Source organism: Cataglyphis hispanica, chromosome 1 (genome assembly GCF_021464435.1).
Source record: "Cataglyphis hispanica isolate Lineage 1 chromosome 1, ULB_Chis1_1.0, whole genome shotgun sequence".
In the NCBI taxonomy this organism is placed as follows: domain Eukaryota; kingdom Metazoa; phylum Arthropoda; class Insecta; order Hymenoptera; family Formicidae; genus Cataglyphis; species Cataglyphis hispanica.
The window spans coordinates 1,924,882-1,940,587 of record NC_065954.1 but is presented as its reverse complement, the minus strand read 5'-3'; the positions used below and the strand labels follow the sequence as shown (position 1 = coordinate 1,940,587).

At 33.2% G+C, this 15,706-nt stretch overlaps 1 protein-coding gene across 5 annotated transcripts in view; it reads left to right on the top strand.

Moving 5' to 3' along the window:
* Positions 1-15,706, top strand: part of LOC126854677 (neuronal acetylcholine receptor subunit alpha-7-like) — a 210,262-nt gene that overhangs the window by 52,778 nt on the left and 141,778 nt on the right. For all 5 annotated transcript variants that reach the window (XM_050602894.1, XM_050602049.1, XM_050605413.1 and 2 more), the window contains exons 3-4: positions 6,911-7,050; positions 13,435-13,479. In XM_050602894.1, coding sequence (XP_050458851.1) covers positions 6,911-7,050; positions 13,435-13,479 — 185 coding nt within the window. The remainder of the gene's footprint in view (positions 1-6,910; positions 7,051-13,434; positions 13,480-15,706) is intronic.

Genomic DNA, 15,706 nt, shown 5'->3' with positions numbered 1-15,706 from the left:
ATTTACCGAATGACGCTTATTTATTATTAGGACGTTTATTTATTCTCTCTCTATCTTTCCTCTTTTACAAAAAGGCGTAATCAAGGAAGGCTAAATAAATGATCTTGGAGCGAGAAAGAGTCTCATATAAGTATGTATATTTTTGAAATATTTTTATGGGATTTCTAAACGCATTTTGTTAGGATGTTTCAATTTTTTGCACTTGCAAATTAATTCATATGACGCGTTTTTTAAAATATATCTTTTAATTGTAATTTTTCACACTAAAAAAATATGTATCGCGATACGATATCGTGAAACTTATATTGTTAACTACAATCATTACGTTACATTTACCGTAGCATCTCGCATTAATATCGTTAATCGTGCGATGCAATGTAGGTGCTCGCAGGTAGATGATAGTGCACGTGCACGACAGCCTTGCCGAGCCGAGAGTCATCACGCGAGAGAATGCAACTGCATGCTATACGCGAGCAAGTGCACATTCCGCGAGCATGTCACGGTATGTGCCACGACGCCAGATGGACACAGTAATATTTGTCTTTATGAAAACTGTCGCGTGTATCGTGTACACGTCGATCTGCCTTATGGCAACGATAAAAAGTATATTCGCAATCGTAATGCGATTGCGTAATAAAAACTGCTTATTTGTGTGTACATCGCAAGAAAATTCTGACATTTTCGAAATCTAGACAATCTTATTTTTTCTAATTTTCTTAATAATTTTCTTAATAATAGATTCAATACACAAATGCAGTTAATGCAATTTGTTTTAACTTTATTCCAAATACAAAATAAATCTTTTAAATAAACCGTGATTTTCAGATTAATAGACATTAAATTCACTTTTTGAAACATTAATAAATTCTAATAATTTGTTGAATAATTTCTGTAAAATTCCCGAAATGTAAAAAAAATATATAGATATATAAAATAATAATATATATTTTACACATAAATTCTAGAGTAATTCTCTACAGTAATTACACTTATGTGTTTTGAATCCCCTTTGCATATATCGATGCATACAATAAACTGCTGCCAATACGAAAATCTTTATGAGATCTGAATTATCCCATTTAGTATGAGGGACGTGTATCGAAAAGCTCGAGATTGCGAGAGCTAATCGAACTGTCGACCACGCGTGACCCATAGTTCTAGTGGTGTGTTTCCACGACTAGGTATACATTACTATATGCATAAGGGATTGGAGTGTGTGTGTGTGTGTGTGTGTGTGTGTGTGCAATGATACCCACGCGTGAATACTTGGGTGGGCGAATTTACGCGGGTATTCAAGAGGGCTGCCATTCATAGCGCGGATTCTGCCGGTGCTTGGAAGACTTAAACGGACGATGAGGATGACGTCGGGGCTGTAAAAACCGTCCCTGACGGCGCGTGCGCGCGTTCTATAAAAGTAATCCTATTTATCCGGTATATAAGTTTATTGAAAGTTCTTCCCTTCGAGATTGAGCAGGAAAATGAGTAAAAGATTATAAAGAGTCTCAACGATAATGACAACGATAACGTGAGAGATAATGATAATGTAATTACAAATTTCTGGAATATACCGATTTTTCACGAGAATATATTTATTCAAAAACATTTCTCAAAAATATTAAGTATTCTCGTGTATGGATATTTATTTTAAATACTTGCACAAATAATTTGTATAAGTTATACAAACTCGACTGATCAAATCAAAAAGAGATGCTCGATTAAATAATTAACATAAAGAAAAAACTTCATCATATTTATATTAATTTTATTAAATGTTACAATTTTATGTTTTTAGTTATCTTTTTTCTCACGATTGTTTTTTAAATAATAACATTTGCCTTTTCTGTGTTAGATATTGTGTAGTAGTCGTTCATTCTTTATTGCAATCGGTATTTTTATATTGTCGCATGTCGTCAGCAGTGACGTGGGAAGGAAAATATCGCACACATGTCGATATACATGCGTAGATAGGCATATGATCAGTTCTTATAAAGAATATCGTCTTAAAGCGATACTCTGTATAAAATTTTCTTAACGGCAGATGTTGAAGCGATGAAAAGAATCTGATTATCCAATTGATATCGACGCGTATTTTGACAGAATGGCCATTATGCTATAGTCCGTACAAGCTATATTTTAATTATATATATATATATATATATATATATATATATATTTAATATATATTTAGGCCACACTTCCTTTTCTATTAAATTCTTGTTTCGACTTTTACCGCAACTCGGTCTCATTAATCTAAATTTACGTAGGCGGTCAAATAAAACCACCTTTCTCTGTAAATCTTTTATGAGGTTCCATTAAAAGGTCCATTCTCGGCCTGTAATGGCATCTTCCGTTGTGACGAAAAGCCGTGTACTTGCCATATTTGATGAAATTTTTCATTTCCCGCGCGTTTTGATGAAATATAAAAAACTAATTTCGCTCATAAAGAAAGTTTCCAAGAAGTTTTCAACGGCAATTATATATGTATGTTCGCATAATTTCTTTAATAACTGATTATCGTTGCCTACATATATTCGGGCATCCCGTTTTCTTTTATAACAACTTAAACTGTCAAACTTCAGATAGTTCCTTGTTGAACTCGACATCTACGATAGTACTTCTTAATAGTTAAGTCAACAATAGCGACAAACTTTCTTACAAACTAGCTTTGTTTTCTCTCCTTCTTTTTTCCTTTTTTCTTTCTTTTCTCTCTCTCTTTTTTTTTGCATTTCATCTCTGAGAAACATGTACCAATTGTAAAACAATTGAAATTTTATTTTGCGCTTTTGTCAAACTTTCTTGTCCTCCTTTTTTATTTGTGTTATTTAATCTTGTTTACGTATTACATAATCTCTCGCATGGATTGCTGATTCGGAGATTCTAATTTAGACCAGAATATAACTACATATAAATTAGTTTCTCCATATTTGCTAGAAAAAAGGAGATAGAGATAAATCTGTTATAATTTACGCGAGAGAAACTCGAAAATATTACGCATCAATTACTTTATGATATATATAATTTGCAACATCTCCTCATTATTTCGATTTGCTAGTTTTCGGAAATTAAGTTACGGCACATACATCGAGATTGATTCTATTCTGTTCATTCGCAAAGCATTTTTTCTGGTTAATGTTAATTTTCAGGAATTTATTATCAGGTATGAAAGATAATCTTGCTTATATGATTCGTACTTCGTACTCTTCGTATACTGTTCTTAACACATTCCTCACCGTTACAACAATTTGACGGCTGTAGCACAATTTAATTCGAGCGATAAAACAGTTTAACAGTCCACCGAATGAACTATCGTAAGCTATAACGGAAGTTTATCGGGAGTAACGCGAAAATACGTGAGAAAGTTGTGAAACTATCATTTGAAACGTGAGATTCATGCTCATTACATGCTTTCGTGAGATATATGCGCGCGAATTAAATTATAAGCAAATGGCAGATCTTATGCGGGTGTATGTAAGATAGAAGAAGATAAAAGAAGAATAAAGTGCTGTATGAATTTGCGAGATATAAGCAAAAGATATAACAGCAAAAATGAGCAATAGCAGGTATAACATTTTAACAATCACTTTTTATTACCCATATAATAACTGATAAGGTTTTTTACCGAGCATGCTAGAACGAATAAAAAAGAATCGCTATATATTATTTGTTCAATTTCGTCAGATTAATAATTCTTTAGCACAATTTTCGAATTAATTAAATTGTTCGCCGTGAAATATAGCTCTCGTGTTAAATCACACAGAGACATTTCGATTATTTATTTTTTATCCATATTAGACTAAATACATGTGTGTAACGCAGTAGTTACAAGACGGTTCTAGCTTCTTCATCCTTGAAAAACCCATTAATACAAGTTGCGGTGTGAGAATTGCGTCGCACGTGCCCCGCTTTTCCCTAAGTTTCACTCCGGTTTTATGTATGCCTCATTAATTACTGCCATCGTCTTCCAGCACTCGGCTAAATGGCCGCTGCACGATTCGACGGAGTCACTTATTGCTGCTACGCTCCGCCGTCGCTCATTCAAGAAGTTCAAGTCTCGAACCGTATTATTTCCGTGCGAGGGATCGCTAAAAGGGATTCACGCTTATCCGTCCTTTGGCGATGCTATCGATTTTTTCAATTCATTAATATCCCTGAGCGCGCGACGGCGCTGCCTTTCGAAGCGAAAATTGGCCGATAACGCATTGCCGAGTATTTTATCATTATTTTACGCGATGGTATTTTGCAATCACAAATTTGCGCCCGTTACTGTCAAAGTGGCTAATTAAACGGGGTTTTGATTTATTTTTCTGTTCTCCTAGTGGGCTTCCGATAAATCGTTTATCAGACGTACCATTGGCGAATGCGACGGTAGATTACTTTTTAAGTCGCATAATTAATTGCAGTCCTAATAATTTGGTTTGTTTACACGGTGCATGTTGTAGTCAAACGTGTGTGCGTCATGCATCCTACGTTGCGAAATTTGTGATTAATCAACGCCCGCGCGATATGTCCGCAGTGTATAAACTAGAAATGTCGCATTGATATGGGTGATATACATTTGACTAATCTGATATCATTAATTTCATTTTTGTTATCCGGCAATACTTTGTGTATATGACGCCCGCTTGAAAATTATTAACTCGTAGGTGTAAAAGTAGACGTAAATAATTACACAGTGACCACACAGTTGCTATCATACAATATTTTAATCAATTAGGGACTTAAATTTCTATGTTAAAGTATATACGATTTTTCTGATTTGTAATAAAATTTGAAACTTTTTTCATGTTTCTTTTAATTCTTATTCATTTTAGAGAAAAATGAGATAGAAAAATTGTTTTATTTCAAATATACAATCGTTAAATGCCCAACGATAATTTGATCGATAGAAAAATACATTATGCATGTCATAAAACTTGAACTCGACGTATATATCACATTAATATTATTTGGATGCATAATATTATCTTGTCAGCTTAAACGATGTGGAGTTTCAGACAAATCGAATACGTGATTATCGGTCAGAATTCGCAACATGATTGATACCGCGAAGCGATGAATTTTGCAAGGAAATTTCGACCCTTATACCTCGGTACCATTCGAACATGGAATATTAATGTCGCCGTGGCGAGAAGACGAAGAGGGAATCGGGATGATCGGGCGAAATGTTCGGGCAGGGGCGAAAGACCGGCGTGTGTCCCGCGCGACGGTAGATATTTCACGGCTTACACTGTGTATTTGTCGCGACTCCACGATACCTCGTCTTGTTCTCAATGGGCGCACGTGCGCCGAATTCGGCCGACGGCCATTATTCTCCCTATGCGGACACAATCCTGTTGCATTTCGTATTCGGCACCATCGGCGACGACGCACATCGTCCCGAAATCCAAACTTGATCCCGCAGCAACACGTGCTGGAATACAATTTGGAATTTGGCCTGAGTCCGGGTAGAGAATGCACTCTCACGCCGGGATTTGTCGAAGGATTAAAGTAGTTTACTCGGTTGTCGTTCAGCCGCGATAGATCGGAACTGAAGTGGACCAAGTGCGTCTCCGGCTTCCGAGTCCGTATATACTGAACTCTCCACCGACGTTTACGCAAGTTGTGAGCTCGCGAACTTCATAATCGCCAGAATGCATTAATCTGCCCGCCCGGTGCATTAGGGTTACTAATAAATAATCGATTGCAAACGGTTAGAGAATATAATTTTGCAAGATAATTGTGAACGAAAAAAATTAAATTAAAGGTAAATATTCTGAATATTTTTTCTTGTCAAATAAAGGATATTATCTGAATGTACGTAAAATGGAAATATTTCCTTTTTGTATATTTCTCTTATACATATATACATATATATATATATATATATATTTCTATTTTGTATATTGTTATATTTTATATCTTGACGTGAAACACAGTCGAAGTATTTTTATTCAAAATAAAGCACACATCCATATTCGACAATTTAAACATCTTCTTTATTTGTTTACATATTCACACAGCGTATCGGCAAAAAGTAAACACGCACAGATATATAGAGTTTCAAAATATTAATACAGGAATCAGTCGTGTCGGTGAATGTGCGAAGACAAGATCATAAGTATATTACTACGCGTTTCGATAAAAGACGGAATGAGAGATTAGATCTTAAAGCAATATAGGTGTGTGGAATATTGTATCTTTATATATGCTCGTTATTTATCTCGTGTTATTTATCTCGTGTTTATGCCGCGCAATATTTGATAACAGCTTATATTTCATATTCCATATATAATTATATGCATGTATAATAATGTAACGTATTATACAATACGTCACATGAATAATTATGTATGTTTGGCGAGTATTATTATTTGGCGTATATCTAACATATCTATTGACGAGACAATGTATGGAATTTTTTTTTTGTGGCGAAATATCACAAATGTAATTTGATGTAAATTGATGTAAGTTGGGGGAGAGGAGAATTGATTAATTATAATAGTATTATGAAATATGTATGTCGCAATATACCGATCATTGTAATGAATTAATTTTTATCCGATTTATGAACATCTATATTTAAACGAACGAGAAAAGTGCACATAAAGTTTCTATCAAGAGTCTCATGAATAATTACTTTTTGACGCAAACTGTCGACTACTTGAGAACGAACACAAAGAGGAAAAAAATGTTTCGGGCATTGTTTGTCCTGTCTGTTGTATCAGAAATAATTAAATCGCCTCCTGTTATGTTTTTTTTTTTTTTCCCTCGAGAAAGAAAAACCTGTTGTCGACGCGCAGCGAGAATCTTTCCCCTCGTATTTCTTCGTAAATACGCTTTGACAAGGGTCGCTATTATTTGTAGCTCACACCCTCCGGAATAACGCAGAGAGCTCTGACTGACATTCGATTTTTCTCATTCTTTGTCGCAGAGAGCCTTTGCGGGCGCCACGAGAAACGCTTATTGAATCACTTGCTGGCAAATTACAACACCTTGGAGCGGCCAGTCGCGAATGAGAGCGAACCGCTGGAAGTGAAGTTTGGCATCACTCTGCAGCAAATCATCGACGTGGTGAGTTATTGAATCTTCTTTTACGTTGCATATTTTAAATTCGTTATACCTTATGCGCATCACAAAAAAAACATATATTTATTTATAATATAATAATAAATTTATGATAGCAATATAGTTTAATAATTTTATTAGAATAATAGGAATGTAGAAATAATATAACTAGATATCATTGATATATAAAAAGACAATTTTTTACATATTATACTCACATAAATGAGCACAGTTTATTCTTTTAGCATCTTGAATATGAAATGATTATAGTGAGAACATAAAGATAATAAATAATTACATGCACAACAGCGGGTTAGCAACCACTAACAAAGTCGATTATCTGAAGCATAGTTAAGATTAGCACGATTGCGGATACGTTTCAAATCTTGAAGGTGAATATTCGTTATAAGATGGCTGTTCTGTAGCGTTTGCGTGAAGCCGCGAGATAAGAAGCGCCAAGATTAGCCGCACAAGTTTTTGCACATCAAAGTATCGGGCTTATCTAAATGAGTACGCGGTTAACAGGGGACGAATGAGGCAAGATTGCATTATGTTCTCCATCTTCGCTCCCGCTTACCGCGACTATTTACTTCCACCGTCATTATGTACAGCCGTACTCTGTATATACGCAATACATAGCGCAGACATTAAAACGGTACCGAAGGAAAAATGTAAAAACGCATTCGTAGTAAAAGGCGCTTGCGAAACAAAAAGAATCCAACATGGAACGTCGTTAATTTTAAATTTAAGAAAATTCTTGGTCCGCAAGATGTTTCGAGAAAAAGTCCACACTACATTTTCCCGCGAATTATATTTCAAATTCCAAAAAAGGAAACAAAATCGTGTGCAGGCCAATCTGTCTTGAGAAATAAAAATTATTATGCAGACGAATTTATTGTGACGAAAAATGAATTACAATTTAATTCTTGACCTCGAGGCTTCGTGAGAAACGCGAATATCACTTTTTCGCAGGAAAAATAGAATAATATTTTTTGTGCCGAATGTCATTAAATTCTCTCTTTGCAGCTTTTTGTTTTTTATTAATAATTGTATATAAATTAATTTTTTGATATTGTTAATACTTTTTGTAATAAATTTCTAATGTATACATATTATAGCGAGGTAATTTATGTGAAATTGTAGGCACATTGAATAATTTCTAGTTAAAAAATCAGTGATAGTATTCTAGTCATGAGCGTTATCGTGACCTGTATAAAATTCCAATTTATCAATATTTGATGGACGTAACAAATGAACGACATTCAAGCGTTTGCGTTAAAGATTTATGACACGAAAGCTTTTCCATCCCCCTATCACAATTATAAATTGGCTGAAAGAGGTACAGGTATCGAGGTACTCGTAATCCACTTCGATCTTGTCAGTTTGGAGAAGGGGATAGAAATAATATCTAATCCCATAAGGATTAAAGAAATCTATCAGATCTATTTCTTGTCAAAACATTCCTATGATCGGCGTTGACTGCCGAGAGAAAATATCTGCCATATCGAGCTTCCCTCTTTCGCTATAAACTTCTGATGTTTTACTCACAACGCCAAGATTGTAAGATTTTATTTCGCGGATTCCTTAAATGTCTGCGCACTTAAAGTTTATTCAGATATTTCGCTTACTTTTCGGGATTCCCTCCGGCTACAATATAATAAATCTAACTTTGGTACACACAACTTGATTGCAGAAAGTACATGTTGTCTCTATATTAGCAACTCCGCGCTGACTTTCTTTTCATTTACTCGCAAAGAATGTGATTATCTAGATAATACAATAGTTTATCTGTTTTTATTCATTCTTATGTATTGTTTTCCTATTGTTATAACTGTCATTATTATACGTTATAGTTTTCCTTTTAAAGTTCATATAATCTGATATACATTTTCAGCGTGTGTGTGTATGTGTGTATGTGTGTGTGTGTATGTATGGGTGTGTGAATACGGATGTGTGTAAAAACAAAAGGCTGCTATATGTTGTGGACGTTAAGAGCGCGGATGTTTCCGAGACAGGCTCTCTTTCTCTCTTTCTGGCAAAACATATTCCATTACATCTCCACTCTTGCCACCCTTGTATCCGCGTCGTCGTTTCGCTAAGTCGCATAGCTCAAACTGACTCAGGTTTTTGCCGTTGCCCTTTTCAAAGTATTGTTGTTTCTGGAAACGACGGGCATCTCTTTCTTATTCGGCGTAAGTTGTTTTACAAAAAACTCGGCAACCTCTTAATGAATTAATTCATAAATCTCGTACACACACAATACCGAAATATTCATTGAGCCTTAAATTTCTTTTGATGTTGAATAAGATCCTTAAACTATTTTTCCTCTGTATAGTTGACACGATATACATTATTTTGATATTTTGCTATCAGGATCATTATCGTAAATGTTTTTAATAGGTGAATAATAATATTCTTTTAAATTCAAATTGTTTAATTACAGTTCTTGATTTTAATATAAAAAAAAATTGCATAATATCATCAAAGTTTTTTTTAATATTACTATTATATTGCAGATTAGTTAAACTAGGTAAATCGAATGCAAACAGATTAAAGCACGACGTTTAAAAACTGTATAAAGATAAGAGAAACTTTTTAATATCCAAACAAATCGTGGTTGTATTTTATAACATTATTTTTCAAATAATTTTTTATAAGAAACACTTAGTTTGTACATAAGATAGCACGAATGTAAGACCTTTTAGTAAATTGTATTCAAAATTGTATTAATATTTAATTTAATTAGTGTAATAACATGATAAGTAAAAAGAAATACAATATAGCGGACAGTCTGTCTCTCTTAATTTTCATTTAAAACTAATTTCAATATAGTTTAATCCCATTTCAGAGATTTACAAGCGACGCTCTATATTGATTTCATAAATACGAGAGTAGCAGCCGAAAAAAGTTTTTTGTTGATACATTTAACTTAAAATCTAAACTTTTATTTAATCTCGGAATTAAGAGTCTTCGTAAAAGCGAAGTTCCTTTAATCGGTGACGAAATAAAAAGGTGAAAAAGTTCATAATAGCAGAAACTCGATTCCGATGTTAGCGTGGAACATGAAATAAAGTCAACAAAACTTTTGACATTCTGTAATAAACTGAAACTAATCACATTTTTATGTAATCGAAAAGTCACGCAAAACAGCATTGAATTTTGACGTGAGGAGTATTGAATTTTCGAAATTGTGTCTCACATGTAAAAAAACATGAATTTTCTCCACATACGTGATTTTAATACTTTCTACATTATATGTCATACATCTCTCGCGCGATTTTTATTTCTTCGATAAAGCAGTGGAAGATAATATTGAAAGCAACGCGATCCACGCCCTCTTTCTCCTTATTTTCATTTCCAAGTTTTTTAGCGCGCTATAAACTTTTTACATTTTACGGTCGCAAATATTTGGCCGTTCAGTCGCGGCTTTTTCTCTTTTACTTTCCATGGTCGACGAAACGTCGACTCGCGCTACTGTCTACCTCACCGCTGCTAGTATCGAATAAGACATCCATATCTTACAAAAGAAAACATTTTCATTGTTTTCTTGCTTATAATGTCGAGAGATATGACATATTATTTTTCAAAAAAATACGTAAATTATATGCTTTGCGAGTGAAAATAACGAAGAAGGGAATAAAATTATATTCTAAACTTTTAATTATTTTAAATATTATTTTTATACTTTCTTTTTTTTTTAAGAAACACGGAAAAATTATAAAAATTGCGAGCATTATATTGTAGCAAAAACGGATGATATCAGCGATGAAGCACGAGGTTTTGTTCGTGTACTGCACATATGCAACTTGTGCATCACGCGGCCGATATACGCGTCGTGAACTTTTTACGTTGCGACACGTTGCATCGATTAATCATAGCGTATATTGCAGAAACTCTTGTTTCGAAACGGCCGTGCCCTTTCACTTGACGAATGTTTATGCACTTTGTCAGCGTCTGATGACGTTAATTATCTTGATTAATTGCCCGTCCTTAATGAAGACTTCTCAGTTCTCTGTAATAAGTGCAACGATACGCGGATATTCATATGATTCAAACAGCTTTCCTCGTAGATTCGATCCGAAATGTGAAATCCATAGAAATTCAATCTGATACATTTCATTCATCACGGAACGAAAGAAATGCAGTATTCATTGTTATCGCCATTGTCGGCTACGAAATGAAACCTTTGCCTTTCATCGATCGGAAATCGCGTATTTTATGTATCTCCGCAAAGTCCGTCGAATAATGTCGACGTCATGGGGAATCCGTATGCCAATTTCGCGTCATTTCAGACAGGAAAGCGAACCGTGAAATTTGCACTTTTTTATTCATCCAGGGTTTCGCATTGAGCCGAGCTCAGCATGTCTGATCGATTGTTATATTTCGTCGACAGAGTGCGTAACACAAAATATATTACACATTCAATTTAATATAATATCATCACACTATCATCACTATCTATTTAATTAATAGAAGCAAAAAAGAGAGAATTTGCAGGAATTTCAGAAAAAATATTTTAGATTGAGAAAAAATTGAAAATCTCGTATTCCTCTTTTAAAAGTAAAAAAAAAATTAATACTTGTTCATTTATTAGAGCATCTAAGAAAAATTCATAATAATTTTGTAACATCAGCTGTGATATCTCATGATTCTTGATGCAATAAAAATTAATTCGTAGCATCACTCGTAATTTTGTTCGCTTTTACTCAGGCTGACACTGTCCGAGAGTGATGAGCGCAGAGAGTGATTGCACTATACACTGTAAGTTTTTAGTCTTTGTCGCAAGGTGCAATTACGTTGCGCCAATGAGTCAGCCATGACAAAACGCATCCGTGTGACCCATACATAAAGAGCCGACGTAGCGGAAGCGGAAGTGCGCTGAGAGAAGATGTGAGAGAAATGCGTGGGATGTGCACAACCGGTGCACAACCTTTGTCACGCAAAAACCTTCACCATTAGATTTTAAAAAGAGATTTCAGTGGTAAAAATATTAATGGGATTATTTTCCGTTAATTTTATTGAAATTTTGTTAAGTAGTCGCATTCCATTTCTTCGATATTACATTTTTCCGAGTACATATTATTAAGTCAACATTATTTTTATTTGCTTACTCTTTTTTTTTTTTATCTTTTTGGAAATTATCCGCCAATTTATTTTCGTTTTACTGCGTGGAGTGCGTCCATCGAGTAACAAATTCAATTAATAAGACTGTCTGTGGGATTTATCTCGGTAACAATACAAAGAAAATACGTTCGTTTTTATAAATCACTTTGAAGCTCTCGATAACACTGCATGAAAGAGGACGATTCTTTTCGGTCGACTCGGTCGAAGCCATATTTTCAGCCGGCAATTTGCGGTTATTGGTTATCTCTTTGACGGGTGTTCTTACGATTGAACTATCCGCTTTTCTTATCTTTGCTTTCATCTTTGTCATGATTCTTCAGATTTTTTTTATTAATATCGCGAATGCAAATTTTGTACGCATATGCAATCACCGATCAAGCAAAAAACGGTTAATAACTTTCTCGCGATATAAAGAAATCTTCTAACGTTCAATAATCGAGATGACACAAATCTGATTTTAAATTTAATTCTTTCTTTTTTAATAATTGATAATTGTTAAAATTTGATTGCGTTATTTTTAGTTATGTTAGATATTTACATTATACGTATAATAATCGTTTTTATTTTATTCTATTCTAAAATTCTGCGTTGCATAAACGCAGTCATTATGGATATCGCGCGATTGAACTTTTTTAAAATATTTTAAAATCTTGTACGGAATGGCACAATGCGTTATCGAGTACACTGGTGAAGTTAATCGCACTTTCAACTCATTCTATGAATAAATATTTGCTGCATGCGTATGCTGTTGACTCGCATCGAGCGGAACGTAGAGTGAGTTTATGCGTCAACGCTGAATGAAATATGTGCAGCTGTGCTTTCAAATGCATATATCAAATAGCATTATTTCCAAACAAATGGCTTGTATTAGAAAATGATAAAATTCCGTGAATAAATGAAGAATTTAAGAAATGTGATAAAAAGGTATAATTTATAGATAAATATCAATTTTAAGTGAAATTGGTAATGTTATACATATAGTGATATGTTTTTCGTTAACAAAAGTTACCAATTAAATCTAAAGTTTGATATAAATAATGCTAATTTAAAGCAATGTAATTATGCATTTTTCATTATTCTTATTGCTACAACTAAAATAAAAGAGACTGAATTTTTAATACCATACGAAGCAATGAAATATTCTGATATATTTAGCAATTATGTAATGTATTTCTTATAATAATATACATATTATATATATTACAACATGTATCGTAATTTTTATCATATTTGTACGAAATAATAATACTATTTTGTTCTTTGCAGGATGAAAAGAACCAAATACTTACTACCAACGCGTGGTTGAAATTGGTGAGTAAAATAAAATCTTTTTATCTTCTTCTTCTTCTTCTTCTTCTCTCTCTCTCTCTCTCTCTCTCTCTCTCTCTCTCTTTATAATCACTTTATTCTAGTCGACTCTTATAAGAAGAAATGTTTTAATATTCTATAATAGGGAAACTTTAATGTTACAAAAATATGCGAAAAAGAGTTTTACATTTTATAAAATTCTAAGGTTTCAAAATTTTTTATAAATTAATAATTATTAGAATTAAAGAAAAAATCAAATTATTATCAAAGAGAGAGAGAGAGAGAGAGAGAGAGAGAGAGAGAGAAAGAATTTATAGAGAAATTTTAATTATTTATATAAAACGCGAAATTACTCTTGTGTAATTTTAATTGAGAATTCTTATTAAGATTCTCATTACTTTTAAACAAAATTTTACATAATCCCCAGAAAAAACATGCAATAATGAATGACATTCATTATTAAGATCTCTATACATTATCGATAGCTATAGATTTTGTATCGTTGTGTATGCATCTTGAAAAAACATGCGATATTTAGAGTCTTCAATATTTATCAGTATCAGTAATCAGTATAGAATAGCGCCTTTTTACAATGTGTACGTGCTTCTACTTTTATTTATATATATATATATATATATATATATATATATATATATATATATATATAATGTTTATTAAAAAAAAAAAATAAATACTTATAAGAAATAAAGTTAATTTTTACAGATAAAAATTCTAAAGATTTTAATGATATATTTTCTTAATTTTAAATAAACACTAATATATGTGTGGAAAACGGTACATATAGTTATGCGCATATTATAGATTCCTCTATTTAGTTTCATAGCCATAGTGCGTTGGAGTAAACGACACGTTCAAAATGCGTTTGCGGTAATTCTCTCGGCGAAATAGCCAGTTAACAGAAAATCAATAACTGTACCGGTTACTTTTCCATCGCCTGCGGTCTTTCCATTTACGAGGATGCGTTGTAATATCGCTGATAAAAAATACATCTGCCGTCGTGTGGCGCGACATGATGAAGCGAAAGGAGAATTAGAGGAAAAAAGAGAACGAAAATTCGGGCGGATATATGTGGTTACGGTCAATAATTACATTTCAAATGTGCAATTTGCTGGAATATGAAAAATTAGGAGAAAACTTTTTGTTTTTCCAATTTTCATAAAAACTTTCCAGAGACCTCGCGAATTAAATTAAGCAATTCCACTATGTATTCGTGTAAAATGTTTTATTTTGTGCCGTTTGTATCAATTGTGACGTGAGCCAAATTTTGAAAATATTTTAATAATAAATTCTTTAATATTGCAAATTTCTCAGCAGTTTTAATTCTGAAATATTAATATTAAACGAAAAATTAAGGAGAGAGGGTACATTAATATAATTTTATTTATAATATAAATAACAAAAAAATGTGCACATATAAAAAGTACATTGTAATAGTTAATTTAATTTTTGTTTATAATAAATATAACACTAATACACGCAAATGAAAAATATCTTTATTAATGTTATAGGATGAAATTCACAAAAGTTGAAAATTTGACTTACGTCACTTTTTTTTACAAACTACTATTTATTTACGACAGATCTATTTACGGATTCTCTCGCTATATTACCGATCGTATCGCATGGGTGAGCAATCAGTAGATCAGAAGCAAGAGCTATTGGAAATGCGGCGGCTGCTATTGTCATTTCGTCTCACTGTGCATCGATTGCATCGTAAACGAACATCCGCGCCCCAACCGTTTCTTCTCTTCAACCTTCCTAAGAATATGCTCCGTGTTTCCCTCGGGTGCAAAAAAAAAGATAAAAGCATTGCACGGGAGTAAGAACGTGAGAATAGGAGACGGATGAAGAGAAGAGACTGTAAGTAGGTAGGATACGATAGAGGTGAGTTCGAAAAAAATCGAGAAAGCAGAACGATGCAGTTGGAACTCGCGATCTCCTTTTGTCACTATCTTCCCTTCTCCTATCCTCGCCCCCTCTTATTCATCGTTTTTTTTTTCTTTCTCATTTTTCTCCGCAACGAAAAAATGTTGGAAAAATTGGAAAAAATGTTGAATGCTCCTCTTTATCTTGACACCATCAACCGGGATAAGAGAAAAAAATAATATAGTATATCATCATTTAAAGTTTTTTGAAAATTTTAATGAATTCATCCTGAATATAAAATATACATAATAGCTTTTTAACTATCGTGTCGTTTTCTATCGGA